Source organism: Antennarius striatus, chromosome 11, assembly GCF_040054535.1.
Source record: "Antennarius striatus isolate MH-2024 chromosome 11, ASM4005453v1, whole genome shotgun sequence".
In the NCBI taxonomy this organism is placed as follows: domain Eukaryota; kingdom Metazoa; phylum Chordata; class Actinopteri; order Lophiiformes; family Antennariidae; genus Antennarius; species Antennarius striatus.
The window spans coordinates 10,182,634-10,202,500 of record NC_090786.1 but is presented as its reverse complement, the minus strand read 5'-3'; the positions used below and the strand labels follow the sequence as shown (position 1 = coordinate 10,202,500).

The 19,867-nt window shown below is 39.5% G+C and overlaps 1 protein-coding gene across 2 annotated transcripts in view; it reads right to left on the bottom strand.

Moving 5' to 3' along the window:
• LOC137603707 (cGMP-dependent protein kinase 1) overlaps window positions 1-19,867 on the bottom strand; it is an 87,505-nt gene that overhangs the window by 19,303 nt on the left and 48,335 nt on the right. For both annotated transcript variants that reach the window (XM_068327422.1, XM_068327421.1), the window contains exons 4-7: window positions 11,163-11,268; window positions 6,385-6,448; window positions 3,300-3,377; window positions 2,007-2,101 (exon numbers count right to left, since the gene is read on the bottom strand). In XM_068327422.1, coding sequence (XP_068183523.1) covers window positions 2,007-2,101; window positions 3,300-3,377; window positions 6,385-6,448; window positions 11,163-11,268 — 343 coding nt within the window. The remainder of the gene's footprint in view (window positions 1-2,006; window positions 2,102-3,299; window positions 3,378-6,384; window positions 6,449-11,162; window positions 11,269-19,867) is intronic.

Here is a 19,867-nt window from a genome sequence, read left to right as displayed (position 1 = left end):
CCAGCATCTCATTCATTTAAATTTGCAAGACATGCCTAGCCATCAAACGTGGAGCTGAATGGACCCCGACACTCAAGACAAAAGGAGTTTGTGACAACATGTGATGAGAAACACAAGAGGACGGCATGCTCAGCTCAGGAGAGTAGTCACTGATAGAGGGATGGAGGAAAGACATGGTTTTCTTTATTAAACCAAGCATGACATGCACTTGCATGAAGGCGCTTTGAAGACCTTCTGATTGTTTTTGGAGTGTTATTCCAGGAAAACTGAAGATGCATTAATGGTAATAAATGGATACTTAAGAGATGTGTGTGATGAATCATGTTTTTATACCAAGGCAATGGTAGAATTCCTTGAAAATTCAATATTTATTCAATTTCTCTACATAAAAGTAGCACAGCTGCTCAATCTCTTTTAAATTGGTACTTTCATTCATCAAACAGCACTTCTCATTAGTTTAAAAGGATCAAATTTCTCTTTGGAACAACCCCCCCCCACCCTAAACCACACCGCCGAGAGATCAAGCTTCCCATGTGCCCCATGCATTTCAGCTCTGCGTTATATGTCTGTGTGATTTTCTATCCTATAGTCCTTAGCTTTAATAACGTATGTGAATGGCCAGCCATCTGTGCAAATCCAGGTGTTGCCTGAACATTAAGTCTCACATCCAGACAATTCCTTCATCTCAGGTAAAAATAAATTTAAAAAAATAAACTGAGGCGTGTTTTGACAGCTCTTGAAATGAATTTCAGTGTCTTTATTTTGTAATTATCTGGTACATCATCCTGCATGTTCCTGAAGTGTGATACAGAAATTGAGAGCACTACTCAGCGACCACAAGATGGCAACATCTTCACTACATTCATGTTCTTACCATTGGCCACGTGAATGCACGCACTCAAATGTACTCGCAGGAGAGCCCATGTTTGGTTTTTACTTATCTCTTGGAACTATAAAACACCTCCAGACTATTTTCTAGGTCTTCCCTTTCTCAGATTAAATAATGCATTGTCCATGAAGAGGGCAGGCATGACAGTTCAGAACAAACAGCAGGGTAAGACCATCAATTCAGCTCTTTGATGCCAGGTGCAACATAAAATATTTTTATTGCACTGAAGAGTTCTTGGAGTTAAAGAATGATAGCTGGAATGGCGGTGAATATTAACAGTGGTTGTTCAGTGGCCGTGAATCTTTCAATCCATTTAAAAACAGCAAGGTTACTTTGAACTTGTCCCAGTACATCTTCACTACAAGAACACATCTTCCCAGTACAGATAACATACTACAGATGTTTTCATTGCTGGACACTGTCCTCTACCCTTATATCTGCTATATACTGGTTTATCTGCATCCATATATGCTGTTGTGTTTGTAAAAGTTAATTTTAAAATACGTAAGATGTGGAGAATAATGCAAGAAAGCATAGATATGTCCTTAGCAGCTGAGGCTGGGAAGGATCTAAGGAGCTGGAACCTAAAATAGCTTCATCTTTAGAAATTCATGATGTTTGTATAGTATCACTGAGGCAGGAAAGGCTGTTATCATCCAAAAAAAATGGTGCTCAAAACTTATCTCATTACTTATAATGGTAGAAGAATTCTAATCAACTAGAAAATTTCATCCTGTCCTTCTGATCAGCTGAAACTGAATGAGTTCTCTCTGGTTCAGAGAGAATATTTTGTGTCACATCACAAAAAAAGTGTCTGGAACAGCTGCAGCAAATCAGGCCTGAAGTTTTCTGATGTGAGCACAGCTCTCTGGATTTCTAAACATTTAGCATGTTTTCATGCCTGTTAAGACCAGTGTGTAGAGGAAAAATAGGGACAGCTGAGAGCTGGAGGCTGATCAATAGCAAATAAGAAAGGGTAGTTGTGTGTAAAGTCTATGAGGATGCATTTTTGCAGTGTAAACTAAAAGGGTGGTGGGTGACATCGAAGGAGACAGATACAACAGGGGGAACAGACGATATAAATTGGAAGGGACTGTGTTATTTGGAACAATCTTACCCTTGCAGGGCTTTCTCTCCAAACCAGTCTCCTTTTCCGAGGCTTCGCAGGTAGACAGCTTCTCCATTGGGCACGTCCTCCCTGGTTACATTAACCTGGCAAATAAACAGAAATGCAAGAGGAGGTGGTTAAAGAGGAGAGTAATGTGACAGGAAGGGAGATGGAATACAAGTGAAGAAATAAGGGGTGTGAGTATAAAGATGTGTGGCCCAGAAAGCGAGAGAAGTCTCATTTAAGAGGGTAGCATTTGATTTCACATCATTCAAAAGAAGCTGACGTGTGAATGATTGCAGACGGCAGGTTAATCATGCTATTACAACTGAGATTGAATGGCAGCTTGACAGATATCTTTGCACATGCTAGTCTGTTACAATCAGGTGGCGACCATTTCTGTGCACAGTCTGGGAGGAAACACTGACCACCTCAATAACCAAATGACATGTGAGTGACGGCGCTGTGCTGGTCCACAGGACTTTACACGTGATGCTCACTGAAAGTGAGCAGAGATGGTCTGTCCACCCAAAGAATGCTCTCATGTCTGCCAATAAGTCAGTTCTATACAGATGGAGCGGCATAGTCCAGCGTAAGCACAATGCTATCTATAGATGAGTGACAGTGTGATTATTCCTAATTATATATGATCACATAAGAGGAGAAAAATATTAATAAAGGGCTGAAAGGGGAGAAAGAAAAGACACGTAGAGGTTAATGGATTTTCCTCTTTTGCAGGGAAACTGAAGCCTACATGGGAGCACTCTACAGCTTTAAGGATTGCAATAATTGATCTAAGTATATGAAGAGGAGGATGGAGGTAGAGAAGGAACATGAATACTAGAAGGCCAGGAAAGTAGTAACTAGTATAAATTTGGAATGGATATGGAATGAATGGAAATAATAGGATAAAGGACGGAGAGAATCAGGAGTAGCATAGTGTTAACAAATACAAGTACATGGAAGCTCGCTGATAGTGTTGATACTGCATGAGACAGAATGTCTTCTGTGCTCACTGTGAAAGCAGGTGTTGATGACAGAAAGGTGAAATGAAAGTGACTCCATTCTTCTTTCTAGATGCTCCACATGTTGCAGCAAGAGATGATGAAAGAGCTGATGTTTCTTTCTCTCCTTTCTCTCTCCTCTCCCCCATGTCAAGGTGATTGATGACTGGCATCTTCAACCCAAAAATAATAATACCACTTTGCTTCAAACATTCAGTGGGTGTATTCTTTTGCGTGCGCGGCGTGGTACCCTGCCTCAATGATTATTTTGTTGGTGGGCTACAGGCGCTGTTCTCACCTTTCCTTTACTGATGATGAAGAAGGTGTCTCCTCTGGCTCCCTGTCGGATGATGTACTCTCCATCTTCATAATGTGTCTGTCAGAGGAGAATACCAGAGAGGAGAGCATTAGGAACGAGGAGAAAGGACAAGTATTATTCGGGATATCGCAGTTCTTTTTTGGCTCAGTTCTTACACTGAAATTGAGATACTCTAACCAGAGTCAACAATGTACTCTGACGTAAATACAGTGCTACATTGGCTGCACAGTGCTACATTCTAATTAGATGTTTTCCCTTGTTAATTTCACAAATTTCCAAAGGTGTTTGACCTCCCTCACACTCATTTCTTGCTCGAATATGCCCTATAACCTTGGATATAAATAAGTGCATAAAGAAAATGATGGAGAAGTTATTATGAATCCATCAAATCCAAGGAATCGCAACTCCTCTTCAAGTGTTGAAACAATACTGAATATCCATCCATCAGTTTGTTTTGTTCCCGGTGACCCTCCTTGGGGTTGTAGGTGCTGGAGATTGCCTAAGCATACATCCAATGTGCTGAGGTAGGGAGCGGATGCCAGTCAAAGCCCGGCTAACACTGAAAAACAATTTCACACACCTTCTGTTTAAAATAACCTTCAGTGTCAGGTAAAGAATGATAATTTTTCAGTGATGTTATTTTTAAACAACGGCACCTCACGGAATAAGTGACTCAGACAATCCTGGACTGATGACAGAGCTCACTGTTTCCTGTGAAATTATAAGCAGATTCCACACTGCAACTGCCAGATTTTTATTCTCACACTATTTCACAGAGAAGAGAAAGCTTTCATCTTACTTCGAACCAAGCATGAAGTGTGTGGTTCACGTCTGCAGCACATCACTCAAGACTGGATTCATCTCATGATGTTTAGCTCACTTCTATTTATTCATTATTCCCAAGAATGGCTTAAATCAGAGCCAGATTTATCTAATCAAAAATCAATCCAAACCTAACTGATCTGTTATAGTAGAGGACGTAGGTCAGTGTAATAAATCATTTTACCCAGCACAACAGAACTGGTTTTTAAAATGGGACATACTGTATTTTGAGAGATAAGCAAAGGAATAAATCAACTAAACTGGTAAAAGATTTTCATTATTCCAAAACTTCATTCAATTGTGCCACTTGCTTTGTTTATGAAACTGGTAAACACAAATTTAATCAGCTGCCCAACACTAGCTCAGCCAACAGTACAAACACATTAATCAGAGTCCACTTACGGACACCTCTAGAATGAAAACATTTAATCTCTGCAGGGTTAAGAATATTATGGTGTGTATTCTTTTAACTCACTCCCATTTGATTAGATTATTTCATTATTTCGATTTCCGGTCAAATATTTTGCACCTTTTAAACCCACGCTTTCCTGTCCAGCTGTGGTTATATCATCAGTGGTAGGTGATGTAGCTTTCTGCCTCCTACAGTCAATGTACTTTCCCCTGACCTCTTTATCACCATTGATGGAGTTGTCCTTCAGTATCATCATATGCTGTTACGAGTAAGTCTATGCAATTTCTTTTCATGGGCCTTCAGGGTTCTGCACGACACAAATCTTAAAGGAGCTTCGGAAAGGAGCTACTTCTCTCAAGTTAACCTTTATGACCCTTGTCATGTGTTAGGTCTGACTTATTATCACTTTTACCAGAACCCACTCACAAAAATATTCCATAAAGCCGCAAACTTCACCTCATCAGGCCCACTGTAGTTCCAATATTTACCGTTAAGCATTACTGGTGATTCACAGCTTTGTTCCTTTTAATTTAATCCTTGAGGAGAAGCAGAAGAAAACACTTCAAGCAACTCTTGACCTGCTATTTAAGCGCATCCAACAACAACAGCGAGAGTCAGCTGTTGATGTTGACAAACAACGAGAGAGGGAGTCAAGTGTTGGAGAAACGCTAACGCAGCAGTGTAGCCGAGGGGGCATTAGTCGGATATGACAGTTTGTTTGTTCCAAATGTTCATAAGTTGAATGTTTGTATGTTGAGGACTACTACAAATACACTAGCAAGTAAAAATAAAACAAATATCGGAATAAAAAAAATTACTAAATAAAGCCAGCGCGTGGTAGTAATGGAAAGATAGGATACGATCTTTTAACGCGAGATTTAAGAGAAGACACTGACTCTGATAATCCTATCTCCTCCTGCAGGTCTTTTCCCAGGCTTTCCTTTCTGACCTGGACTTACAATCAGACAGAGGACAATTGCTTGAGGATATCAACTACAGTGAGGTTCATGTGGGAGAAATGTAATCAGGAACCAGGTCAGGAAAGTCCTTAACAGTCATCAATAAGATCTTAAAATTGATTCCAGTTGTAAAAAACAGGGAGCCGATGTAAAGACACCAAGACATGTGTAATATGTTTTATTCTTCTTGTGGTTAGTAGCCTAACAGCTGACTTCTGCACAGTCTGAAGTCTTTTTATGGTTTTCTGGTTTAGACAAGAGAGGAGACTGCTGCACTATCCTGCACTAAATAAATACACTGTCTGTATCAATAAATCCAAAATAGGTATTTTTCTAGCAAATTCACAGAGGTCCTAAAAACCATAATGAATGAAAAAGTATTTGTTACAGTTTTATTTTTAAAAAATTGCTCTTATCATTCTAATTATTCTTTCTTATTATACTTTATTATACTTATAATACGCTATGAATAATTATGTAAATCAAGCAAATAAATAAAATTAAAATTTGGTTTTATTTTTATCGGTCAATATTGATTCACAGTTTTGGAAGCCCAAAAAAGAAAATACTTGAAACAATTTCAGTCCTAAGAAGTGCAATTGCAAAGTAGGTCGCCACGTTGATATTTAACTTGTTTTGAGTTTGGAAACACATTCAAAGACAGCAATCGATCTCTAATCCCTACTGTGCCCACTTTGTTCCATTAACCTCCAAAGAAATCGCCGTTATCTTTCGATTCATTATATTGGAATATGCCTTCATTACCTTCGTTCTGACTCTCTTTTCTCACAGCAAAAAGAAAGTGACTTTATGGAAATCAATTAAGGTTTGTGGATGGCCGATGTCACAGGCTATGAAACGAGGCATTTACCTCCTCAAGGACGTCTGCGAGCTTGCTCAGAATTTCCTCCTGCAGGCCGTGGAACGAGGGTACACTGGAGAAGAAATAAAAGAAACCAAAGCTTTTACACACAAAATACTTCCATAGGAAATGAAACTATGTAATTACAATGATGATTAAGTCTTCAGTGGTTGTCAGATGTAAAAGAAAGCAGTGTAGATAGAAGCTTAGACAAAGCAAATTAGAAACAACTGTCCTGAGATCTGTGTTGAAAAAAAACTGCGAACAAAAGCACATAAAAATCAATTTCATGCTTGTAAAATGTATGATAATATGTGTAAACAAATATTTCAGCATGATCTAGGCAGGGTGTCTAGTTATACAGCGGGACGTCAGATCCTAGGGTTGAATACACCATTATGAGGCTTTAACATTTGTTCCGTCTGCTTCCCAGCTGCCTCAATGAATGTCTGTTATCAAACACACAGAATATAACCGGCCCAATGTTTATCAAGGAGGGGAGAAAATAACCCATATGGTGAACAAAGACCTTATCTCACCATACCATCTCTTTTCTCTGTGTTTCTCCATAACCCCCCCCCCCATTTCCCATGCTTTATTACAGTAATCTGAACCATCTTGTCTCAGGCCCCAACCCAGGGCCCCATGCCACTGGTGTGATTGTTTGTGTTGCTGCTTCCTCTTCACAGGCAGTGAAGGGAATACCCCACTCCGTACGAAACATATGGAGTTTCCCTTATGAAACTTTTGACTGAGGAGCCTATGTTGTAGTAGAGTTACTTTAAACACTTTTGCTATAAACACTTTCTTATTATGGATAAACACAAAATAGCTTTATATTATTGTAGTATCCATCAAACACCTGGACAAATGTCCATCTTTAATAAAATGTATTTTATTCCTTTATCTAATGTGGTAGACAGCACAATACACTATCCATTTTTATTTTGAAAAAATCTAGAAAGAGCATTGAAAAAACAGCTACCAGAGACACATCCACTTTCAAAGCAAAGCAATGTGGGATTTTTTTCTCGTTTAAAAATCTGTGCTCCTCTTCCACAACTTATCAGAACAAATATATAATTTCACAGCAGTTACAGAGTGGGCAGTATACTCACAGGGACCAGAATGTGTTTGCTCATATGCTTCTAAGAAGCAACACAGCAACATAATTATCTACATATTGTAAATTATCAAATGTTGCTATAAATCTCCATAAATGTCCCCTTGATAATGAGCCCAAATCAAGCAAAACACACATCTAATAAATACTCATCTGCCGGGCTGCTGAGCTGCCATAAATATACTACAATAAAGACGTAGAAGTGTTCTGTTCGCTTTTCTAATCAAAGCAATAAGTTAAAAAAAAAGTTTGAGACATAAAAATATGATTAATAGTTTGTTTTCTCTGTAGACTGTTTTTAAGTTTTTCCTCACCTAAAAAACAACTCTTGCAGATTCAACCAGCGCTGGCTGCTAATGTCAGCCTGCTCTGAACTCCAAATTGTCCTCAACACAAATTAAAAGTATAGCTTACAACGGTCCAATAATTGACACAACTAATGTATATTTCCTAAAACTGACATAATACCTGTAATTATCCACTCTCAAGCCCAAATGCAGATTTTGCGTGCTATTCTTGTATCTCTGACACCTTTCTGATGTCATGATGCCAGGATTAGTCAGCAGTGCAGAGGTGAGAAAGCAGCACGGTTTCGAATGAGTGAAAGGACTCTTTTGCATTAGTAACACAACTTTCTGTAGCACATTTCATGGCGAATATCCAAGTGTCACACTTTCTCCTCGGAGTGGTTACAGTATCTGAAAATGTGCATCCCATCTATATTCATAGGATATATCTTCCCTTTTTTTTCCTTTTGTAATGGCTGGATATTCACTCGACTTCTCAGGTAGGCCGTCAAGAACAACAAAATCCTTCAATTTCCAAATGCAAATTATCCTTGGGGTCTAAGGAAACATTTCAAATAGAATAAGTAATGTCTGCAACAGTGAAAGGAAACCATATAATATATGATCAATGTATATTGTATTTTAGGTATGACCAATGTTCCCTCTAAGCTGCGTGGCTGCCCAATTGCGCACTAGTCGCAGTCTCACCGCACAAGAAATTCTATGCTGCACATAAAATAAAGTTTGATATAAACGTATTGTGATATCCCGTGTGTTGTTAATGTTGTGTGTTGCTGCCCTGAGTTGTTCTAGGGGTGAGTGAGTTGCGCATGAGTAATAAAAGATGCTGAGCTGGAGTTGGTTAAGGCTGGATGCCGAAATAAAGCTAGCCAGAAGAAGTCCGTGGTTGTCATCCTTGCCCACATTACATGACACCGCGGGTGTCACTGTATTAAATACAGTAATATCTAATATTGGATGTAATCTAATTAATCAGACTAATATTATTGTTTTCTGTACCATTTTGCATTGTAACTCAGTAAGTGACAGGTGTCCAGCCAATGATACAATAAGGTTCACTGACGCTATGCAGCCCATCATGGCATTGATGATGCTGCATGTGCGCCGTGCTATACACGTCGTGCAGGTTAGCTAGTTAACGACTGGAAATAAACGGGCAGCGACACATCCCCTCACGGTTCTTTTAAGATGGAATGACTATCGGAGAACAAGTGTACTGTATATGCAAATAAAAGAACAAGCTGCAAAGCTGTGACCGTAACTTTTTCTATCAGGGGGCGTCACTCTGCGACAAAAACTGCTGTAAAGTTAGTGTGTGTTATCCGTGTCTACATGTACACACAGAATGGACGGAGTTAAAACCAGCTATTTTCTGACGAAGAAACGTTTATAAACTTGCTTGACAGTTGGATATTTGTCTGTTTCTTTCTTTATGAGTCATAAAATTTATATATTTATTAATTTTATTTATTCATTCATTCATTCATGTTCCTCGCCAAAGACACACGACACCAGCTCTGGGTCAGACAGAAGATGCCTGCTGGTGGGAGAACTCTGTGATGGGTGCCCTTGGTTTATAATACCAATACATTTGTTTTCATATGTTTGGTATGAAGTCTGATATTGTTGTTTTATCGTAGAATTTCCACAGGTTCCCACTAGTACAGATATAACAGTAAGAATCAACTTGATGATGCCTACAGGAGAAAAATGACAGCTGGGCTTACGAAACAACACTGGTTCCAACACCCAATGGTGCCATTTTTTTGGTACTTGACTCTATATAAAGTAATAGAAAAAAGACACTGCATTAGTTTAGCCAAACGTGATGACTGGACTGGAGTAAAAAACTGATGGGATATCAGCACGCTGATGTACCACAGATTAAAAGGTGCTTGCATGAAAGACTATTTCTGTGGTGATTATTAAGGATGTATAGTTGGTTTCACATTTTGTTAATGATTTGAAAAAAAAAATTCACATTCTGTTTAAGTGAATTAAAGACCACATTGAAAGAGATTTCGGACAGTCAGTGGCTGGTTGCATGATGGGGCTCAGTGCTGACATCATTTCCAACACCAGCTTCCCTCAGTCAATAAATAAAGATGTCATCATTCATGGGATGTTTAATTCTGCATTAACGTGGGCAGTGCTGGCTGCAGACGTGTAGGTGTGCTGTCTCGCTCTATCTGACGCCATACACCAAGTCACTCTCTAACCCAGATGGAGTTCCCAACACAAATATTTTGTATGGGGAGATTGTATGTGAACTGGTACTCAGGAGTACAAATGTAATCCAGTCAGTCCAGCCAGTCAGAGAAGTTTGGTATCCTAGGTGACAGACAATTATGCTGTAATTCCCCCTCATGCATTTTGATCACCTCACACTCCCACTCTCTGTCTTTTGATGAGTCTTTCTTTTATCTTATACTCAGAGCAGACCATAAAAAGGGTGTGCAAGCCTTTAAAGTGACAATAAACCTCTCTATAGAGAAGTAATTAGGCCATAGGGTTGTCTCATATGGATAAGGACACAAAAGCATTTTTTCAGTAGGACACCAACTTCAGTGAAGCACCAAAATTTAAATTAACATTGAGATATAATTTTCGTGGGGCTAAAATAAGGGCTAAAACATATTGTAAAAAACAGCACAAAACATTTTTCAGAATTAACTTCGTATAAAGAAAGAAATCAATTATATTAATCCCCTGTAGGGGAAATTATCTGTCCACTGTAGCTGTTGTTAATCACATTCGTGTGGTCACACACACACACACAACCACCCACACACACACACTCACACACACACAGACACACGGACACAGACACAGACACAGACACACACACAGACACACACACACACACACACACACACACACACACACACACACACACACACACACACACACACACACACACACACACACACACAGACAAACAGACACACAGACACACACACACACACACACACACACACACACACACACACACATACACACACACACACAAGGGGCTTGTAAGCATGAAGATAATGAGACGTAGAACAGGAGGCAGGTCCTTCTTGGTGAGCCCCCAATAAGTAACTTGTAAGGGGACGGTGCCTTGCTCAAGGGCGCCTCAGCAGTGCTAAGGAGGTGAACTGGCACCTTTCCACTGCCAGTTCGGACTCTGAACTTTTTGCTCCACATGGGCCTTGGACAGGCCACCCTCTGGTCCCCAGCCCAAGACCCAGTGGGCTGAGCTACTGCCACTTAAAGCCAATGAATGAGCTACAGCCGCCCCAACTAAATCATAATTCATTCATTTCATTTCAGACAAAAGCTGTATTGAGGCCATTTGTTTGCCCGATCCTCACCTTTTCAGAAACTCCATATACTCTGTATGCTTGATGAGACCTGTCCTCATCATGATCGTCTGAAAACACTGCCGGTCGATGGCCCACAGCTTCACATTTGTTAGAGCTGGAAAGAAAAGTACAAACAAGCCACGTCATGAGAGACAGTTATCAACCCGAGGCAATCTAAACACTAGAACAGCACATTTACAAATAATGCATACCCCCCAACTCTTTCATGCATGCATAATGTCAATATAGGAATATAGTACTGGTTTTAATACATGTTGATACTGAACTTGTGGGGAAAAAATGTTCATTGTATGACATGACTTATGAGGACATTTAAACAAAAAAGTAATTGTAGAGTTCTTAAATAGTTAAATAATCAGTGGAAGGGTGGAGTGATCTGAGAGCCTTGGTGGGTTTATTTGCTCTTTTAGTTGTAATTACCATTGTTTAAATGTTAAATGTTTTTAGTTCCTGATATTCTGGGTAATTACTCTTCATTCAGGTGTTGGAATCAGTTGGTAGTTTCTAGATGTTTTGCATGAGTGCTGCAAGTTATGGTACAACAGATTAATTGATTTCAGGTCAGGAATCTGATTTCTCTATGCTAATGTTTTTTTATTAGAATCAGTAAAAGCCCCTGAGTCACTGATTGCTCTTCATGGACCATCACTTGCATCAAAATGTAATGAAAGTTATGTTCAGTTTCAAATCACAAACAGCCTGACATTATTTGAAAATGCTTTCACGGAATTAATTGTTCCTCAATGATTGCAATCTGCGTGAGCATAAAGGTGTCATCTCAAAACTAGAACAGTCCTGCAACTCTGGACTATATGGAGGTTATAGAGCCTGTATGGAGAGGTTTTTATTAACTTAGATAAAGCAATATGGCAGTAATCTGTACAGATTACTCTTCCATTAAGAGCTGAAATGCTCACAAAACATTATATAATTTCAGTCAGTTGAATGATGGAGTCCTGGATCTCACTTTGGAGCCAAAAATGTTTCACCTGAACAGATCTGTTGAGAAGAAGAGATTTTGTTAGAACAATATCGTATAGGTGTTCATCAGTGCAATAGACCTGGAATCCAGACCAGAATGTCATTATATTTCTACATTCAACCTCATTTCATTGAAGAAATTGGATTCTTGGTGCAGAAACTTTATAGCAAAACATGTCAAAACCTGATATTAAGTCTTGCTGAGCCGCATCTCTTGACTTTTAGTACAGTTTATGCTCATTATATCCAAAGATATGTCATATTTTTATTATCCTCTGTTAAACTGTTTGATTTGATCAGAGACCAACAGTGGACTATGAGGACTGAAAAGAACATTGACAGAAAGAATGCACCATCTGACCCTCCAGACAAATCAGAAGGTCTCTGAGAAAACCTGTGGCCACAGGGATCGCTAGTAACATAATCAATAAATATTATCAGGTAAGAGTCAGCCTAGTTAATATTCTGGGTTTGTCTGTTGCTAGAGCTTTTCATTCTATCTCATCTTTCCAGTGCGACACTCCATCACAGGGGTTTAAAGATTAGTTAGCAACAATGTGGTATTTATTGATTATAGCATAAAATCTTTTTCTGTCACTGTCCTCAACACTGCAAGCTTAGCTATCAAACTGCATACCATCAGCTAATGGGGAATCAGTCTGTCACTTCACAGGAGCATAACTCTTGGGTCTGGGCCTGCAGTTTAAAGAGCATCATCTATACTTAATAAATGTGACACCCTCAATCACAAGTAACACACCACTGTTTGCTTCCAGCCAACGATATTTTTCAAGAGATTTCAATTTATGGCTCCATGAGCAGGGAAACATTCCCATGTTGACACATACAAATATATTCTTCATATTTGCATACAGGGAGTCAGGCAATCCCAGTGACGCTACAAATCTCCCTCTGTAGACCAAGAATTTCGTAGTAATATAAAATGGGGCCAAACCATAAGAGAAATGGCCTCATTACACAGACTGACACTGTTTCTAGTTAGAAACACTTTCTTGTATAGCAGGAATCCTAAAACTTACAGATTGACATAAAAATTTATAAGAAGTGCATAAAATCACAGATGCCCTGTGCAAGGAAGAAAATATATCAGATTTACACACACACATATAATTATCATAAGCACTTGTGTAAACTATCATACTATAATGTCAAACCGGAGGGGTTGAATTTTGACGTAAATGTAAAACATCTGTTTAGCAATACTCTATCCCTCTTCCCCTTTACATGCTTTCCATTAGGTGTCTTGAAAAAAAAATCTAGTTCAAGTTCTGTCTTATGTAACCATTAAGATTCTTTTTGGGGGGTGATGTAGACAGAGCACATAGCAAACCTTGTGTATGGAGAAACACATTCTCGGAGTAGCCCAGTAATCTGACCCCAAAGCAATGAGAGTGGGAGGTCAGACATCATTGCCTACTTCGCAGTCTGTAATGGGGTGTTTTCTGGGAATACCAGAGAGTGAAAGTGGGGTAAACTGGGAAATGAAATATATAGGGAGCCTAGAGCACACCACAATAAGGTAAGCGCATTATTCAGATGCTTGACTAAATTGCGATGAGACTCAGGGAGTTAATTGTCCTGCAGTGTGGGTGCAGATGAATGTCTTGATGTTCATGGGTTACTGACCATTAGCTTCACAGTTTTCTGGACACATACCCCATGAAGCACGGCAGAGATACAAGGATGGTGTCTGTGAAAGGTTTTAAGGAACCAGTACAGTCAGGTTGTTATTCCAGTGGGATTATGACTACCATTCAGTGCTGGTGCACTCTTAATGCACACAGCATGAAAAGAACAAATTCAAATGATACATACAAAAAACAACAGCAATTTCATACATCTATAATAGAGTCCAAGCCTGGAGGCCAGTTACTATAGATTGCATAGTACTGATGCATCACATTTTCATTCTTCATGAAATCCTCATCATATGTTATACATGCCAACTATGTGAAGTGTACAAATCAATTGTATGTCAGAAAGGTCAGAAAAATGCAGAAAACAGCTTCATTACAGCAACACATATTCTGTGGAGAGTCAAGATTTTTATTATGTGAAGATAGAAGTAGCTATTATACAGAACCAAGGATGAGCTGATCCATTAAGATGACTTGATGTGTTTTATTCATTGTATAATTGGCTCATCTCATTGTTGTAAAATGGTCTCTTGATAGGTACAAATTTGGTAGTGCGTGGGATTTCAAAAAAACAAAAAAATGTGGAGGCAGGATCACCATCACTTCTTCAACCTTCCCAATGGTTGGGTTTTGAATGCCCATATAAACTAACTGAGGTAGTTATGTCCTATAATTTTTTTTATATTTTCCTGAAGACATCGCCTTCTTGCAACCAAAATTCACACTCAAGGGAATGTCTCCAAATTAAAGGTCCCATATCATACTCTTTTTAATCAATGCCACACAGCAGTCACACATCCATCTACACAGTATTCGAAATGTATTGCCCCAATCTGATCTGTGGTCCTGAATTCAGCTGTCTAAAAGTCACTCAAATGAGATCTACTGAGAACAGTAAAGTCTGTTTCTGCTGAGGCTGTCTCTGTTCTGCACCATTAAATGCTATTAAGCGCTGTGTCTGTCAACGCCTGCCTTGCCTGTTACACACCCCGTCATTGAGAGGATGGGGCTTACGGTAGCATGGGCATGTTTACAGCACATTGTCATTAACAATGAAACGCAACCACAGTTTCTTCTGTTCCTCTTTTGTTGGGACAGGTTAGAAACAGTAATGTTAATATGTACAACCAATAACTGATCATCAACTTGTGTGTCTAGTTCTGAGTGATGACTTAGTGACACACTGCTACCTCACCGCTGGACAGACCAAACATCACCTCAGGGATGAACCTTCCTTTATCAGGGGAGACGGGAGTGTCATCGCACAGATGGGGCTGGGCTATGCAAATCACTCCTTTCACATTACGAAAAGAGCTGTACTGATCACTTTTATAAGAGTTTGGGGCTGTAAAGTCGATAAACGACCCACTTGAATCCCTCATTTCTAGGGCAGTGGTTCCTAACCTTTTTGGACCTACCGAACTCCATCAGTTTCATATGTGCATTCACCGAACCCTACTTTAGTGTAAAATAAAAATTTAAAAAAATTTCAAATTCAAGACATATAGTTTTTCTACTGGTGCACAAAATGAACCATGTAGAGCAAAACCAAAGTAGTGCATCAAGTGACAACAAATTACATACCTGCAATCAGTGTGACTTCTGCTGTTGCCTTTGAGACACCAGTTCAGCTATGCGTGGCTTTGCCTTGGCAAGGGCTACTCGCATGTCATGTTCACAGCAAAGTCTGTTTCTTTTCCTTGTTTTATGTCCAGCATCCTCGAAAAGGATTGCTTGTAAAGATATGTCGTAACAAATGGTATAAAAAACTCAAGGGCTTTCTTGGCAATAACTGGATACTTTTCCCTTTGTTGACACCAAAACATTGAGAGCGTTGTTGTTCTGAAGAGTTGCTGTTGAACCTGGCTCTGCTGAATTTCAATGATTTCATCGAGGTATTCATCATTGACTTCTGCTGTCTCAACATCAAACGTGAATGGCTGTCTCACCCATGCTGGACATGAGTCTCGTGCAGGGAAGTATCCGTATCCGAGATTTTGAAAAACATGTTTTTCATAATATGACCCCTTTAATATGAACTGATTAGAATTGCAGGGTCAAGGTCCAAGTGAATTCATACTACTTAATAATAATAATCATTCATTCATTCATTTTCTGCCACTTTTTCCGCCATAGTGGGTCACAGGGAGCTGGAGCCTAACTCAGCTGACATAGGGCGTGAGGCAGGGGACACTCCGGGCACGACGCCAGTGCACCGCGGACCCACACAAAGACTGACAACCATGCACACACTCACTCCTACGGGCAATTTGGGACCGGCCAATTAACCTCAAGCGCATGCTTTTGGAGGTGGGAAGAAGCCGGAGAACCAGGAGAGAACCCACTCAGACACGGGTAGAGCATGCAAACTCCGCACAGAGCGGGACTCGAAGCCGGAACCGCCGTGTTGTGAGGCGACAGCGCTACCCACTGCGCCACCGTGCCGCCCTTAAGAATAATCAATACTTTAATAATTTCCATAGAGAAATTACTTTCACTTTGTAAACAAGCAGATAATGGGAGGTAGAGCAATGGGCAGCTTTCACTTAAGCGCACCAAATGAGCAACTTGTAAATGGGACAGTACTTTTCTCGGGGGTGTCTCAGCAGTGCTCAGGAGCTAAACTGGTACCTCTCTACTTCCATTTTACACAATTTTTGGTCCACATTTGCTTTGAGCTGGCCACCCCAGTGGACTGAGCTACTGCCTCTCCAAGCCAATGATAAAACATCACTTAAATGTCCAGAGCTCAAAATTTCAATTGCAATCGAATGGTCAAATGCAACAATACTTCTGTTAGATTGTGATGGCAGTTCACGTGATTGCACGACATAAAAAAAAATAGATGTCTTGAATTGAGGTTACCAACCATGCGCAAACAGCAGTGCTAGGGCCAGCAATACTAACAAACTAGCTAGTGATTGGGTAGATCGAATGACATTAAAAATAGACGTCAGCTTATCAGCTATCCCATCCTGATTGAGATACAGGACAGCCAATCAGATGACATCTGACCTTTTCTTTATTTTATGTAACTGTGCATGCGTGGACACTGTGCTAAGTCAACAACAAGATGTTAGCCAGTGAGTTGCTGGAGCCTATACCAGCTTCTTTATGGGTGAGAGGCAGGGGACACTCAGAGTGCGACGCCAGTGCACTGCAAAACCACACACAAGACAAACAGCCATTCACGCACACATTCACGGACAGTTTGGAATAATCAATTTCCGTAGGATGCATGTTTTGGGATGTGGAAGGAAGCCAGACAACCCACACAGGCAACATAAAAACTCTGAATAGAAAGGATTTGAATCTCTTTAGCTGTGAGGCAACAGTGACAGCACTACACACTGCATCACCGTACCACCCTGTAGATATTAAGAATTCTTGGTATATTTATAAATATATATGTTTTGCATTTCTGCAGTCAGTAGATCATTTTGACTTAGTCATTTTATAAGTAGCTTGCATGCTGAAAAGTGTGAGTACCCTGATCTATAGGATAAAGAGTTCTATGCTGCCCTGTTGAGGATGTATGTGGAGCATTCCTGACTAAGAATTTGAAGCATATTTTCAGCAACAGCTGAATTATTACAGTCCACCACAAGCTCATTAGTGCTGCTGATATTGAGCTTCAGGCAGTTGTCATTGCAATATGTGATTAAGATCTTTGAGCTCATCAGTAAAAGTATTATCTGTCAGAAGCAGCATGTTTCTCACTCGTATTATTCATTGCAGTCACACCTCAACATAGTGACAACTATCATTTTAACAAAAAACATACTTATCCTGTTCAAAGTCTTCACCTCAGGGGTCTGGACATTGGCAGGGAATATTATTCCTGCTGAAATGAGAGTTGCTAATTCTCAGAAGAATTATAAGTTACGGACACAGTGTGATCAGTCTTTCCTCTTTAATATATACCGGGGAGCAGAGCACTCAAGAGTGATGCTCCAGCTGTTATAGAAAATCGTTCTTTTATACCTGTTTCAAGCCCATCCCGGCAACAGATTTAAATTTTACAACACGCAGGTCTTCACCTTCTGGTTTCCCGGCCTTTCTGGTTTCTTGGCCCCCTGCAATCCCACAAGGGTCATCACCTGTTAGGGTCAGTGACATGCCCCTTACTGTATTTACAAACATTTCAAATCCCAAATGGCACAATGACTCTGAGAACTTCAATGCAACCATTTCCCACAACATGAATGGATGTGAACTTCAACCAGACCGGTTGGAAGACTGTAACTCTAGTTTCTCTTTGTCCCTGAAAGCTCCTCTAAATAGAAAGTAATCTCACCTCAGAATAAAGGACGGCTATTCATAGCCATGTCGCCAATATCAGAGCATATTATCATTTTCATTTGTTCGTCCTTCTCCTTAGTGCTGTGATAGTAATCTCTCACCCTTCATTTACTACCAATTGATTGCGATAACAGATCAATAGTGTTGATTGCGAGCACTGCAAAAAATGTACAATTGTCTCCCCCTGGACCAGAACAGAGAGAATATATGCGTAAGCTTGATGCTAACAGGGAGAGAAAATACACACATGGATGTGTCCAACAAGATAGAATGGGGGAAGAGACATGCATGTGGTAGAAGAAGTCATTCATTTGCCTCAGTCGTAATTCATTGTAACTGAATTTCATCCAAGGGCATTATGCAAATTTTTAATGTGTGTTTCTTGTTGTAATCTAATTTTTCTCATTAAATTATATAAATTTAGAATGTGATTCTCTGCACACTGATCATGGAAACAGACATCCTGAGAGCAGGAGACTCGGAAAACCCAGATCATGGGTCCTTATTTGGATTTCTGTATCAGGTGCTATAAGATTTAATAGAAAATGCAAAGAAAGTTGCTAAATTGACCGTAACAGAGTGAAGCACTCGAGGAAAGTCGCACATGATATCAAGAAATGTATGTGTTTGCTAATATTTGCATCACTGTCGACTCACATAAAATTAGAGAATAATTTTTTCATCTTTTTAGTAAATTAACTGAAATTTGAATCTGTTATCTCCCTATTCTTGTGTCTGTCAGTATATTCTTTAGAAAGGAAATAAACTGCTAAAATATGACCTTAAGAGATGATAATGATCATTTTGACAAACTACTTTAAGAAAGTCTTTAGTTTTGTTCGTTAATCATTGTCCTTTAACACTTTTGGTTCTTCTGAAACTTTTTTGTCTTTCATTAACTTTTTCTGCTGAAATTCATGAACTTTGCTTTAGCATTTCGCTCTTCGATGCTTTTGGTTTCTGGTTTGGTTTGAATTTTGGTACACATTTAAGCCAACCTCTTTCTAATTCAAACCAGGTAATGAGGCCACAGTGCCTTTATATCAAAACACTGTTGTGGTATTATATGATATGTAACTGTCCTTAAAATGATAAAGCATTAAAGTAAACATTTTGCCTGTTAATAAAACATAGTAAAAACAAACAAACAAAAACTCAAAAATTAGGCAACCTAAACCAGCTTTGAATTCATGTAGCTGTTAAATCCTGCTGCTGTTCATCAGTCTGTGGTGTCACTTTTTTTATTTTGTTGATTTGTGTCACATTTTCTTGCTGGCTTTCACAAAGCTTGTATACAGGATAAGCTTAAAATGAGATTCTCAGGTCCTCGTGGCCTTTCACCCATGACACAAAGCAATAGAAATCCAAGAACAGTCTGGGATAGAAGAAGATATTTTTCTGCTGTCTAAAGCTGATAAAGGTGGTGCAAAAAGCAAAATCAGCACCAGTGAAGGATTTGTTGAGCAAGACGAACACAAGAAGAAACAATTATTCACCCATGCACCCTTCCAAGCACTATCAGAGGAAGAACTCCAGGAATAACAGTATGTGTTTCCATCCAACCAGACATACATCACTGGGATATTTTTAGCAAAACAACTTCAGAAAAACGCTGTGGACTGAGGCCTCTTTTGCCATTTGCCTTCGTAGACCTGACAAAATCCTTTGACATGGTAGCTCACCAAGCTCTGTGGAGCATGCAATCAAGTTAGGACAACCATGAAAAGTCACAGGATTTAAAAGGCACCACTC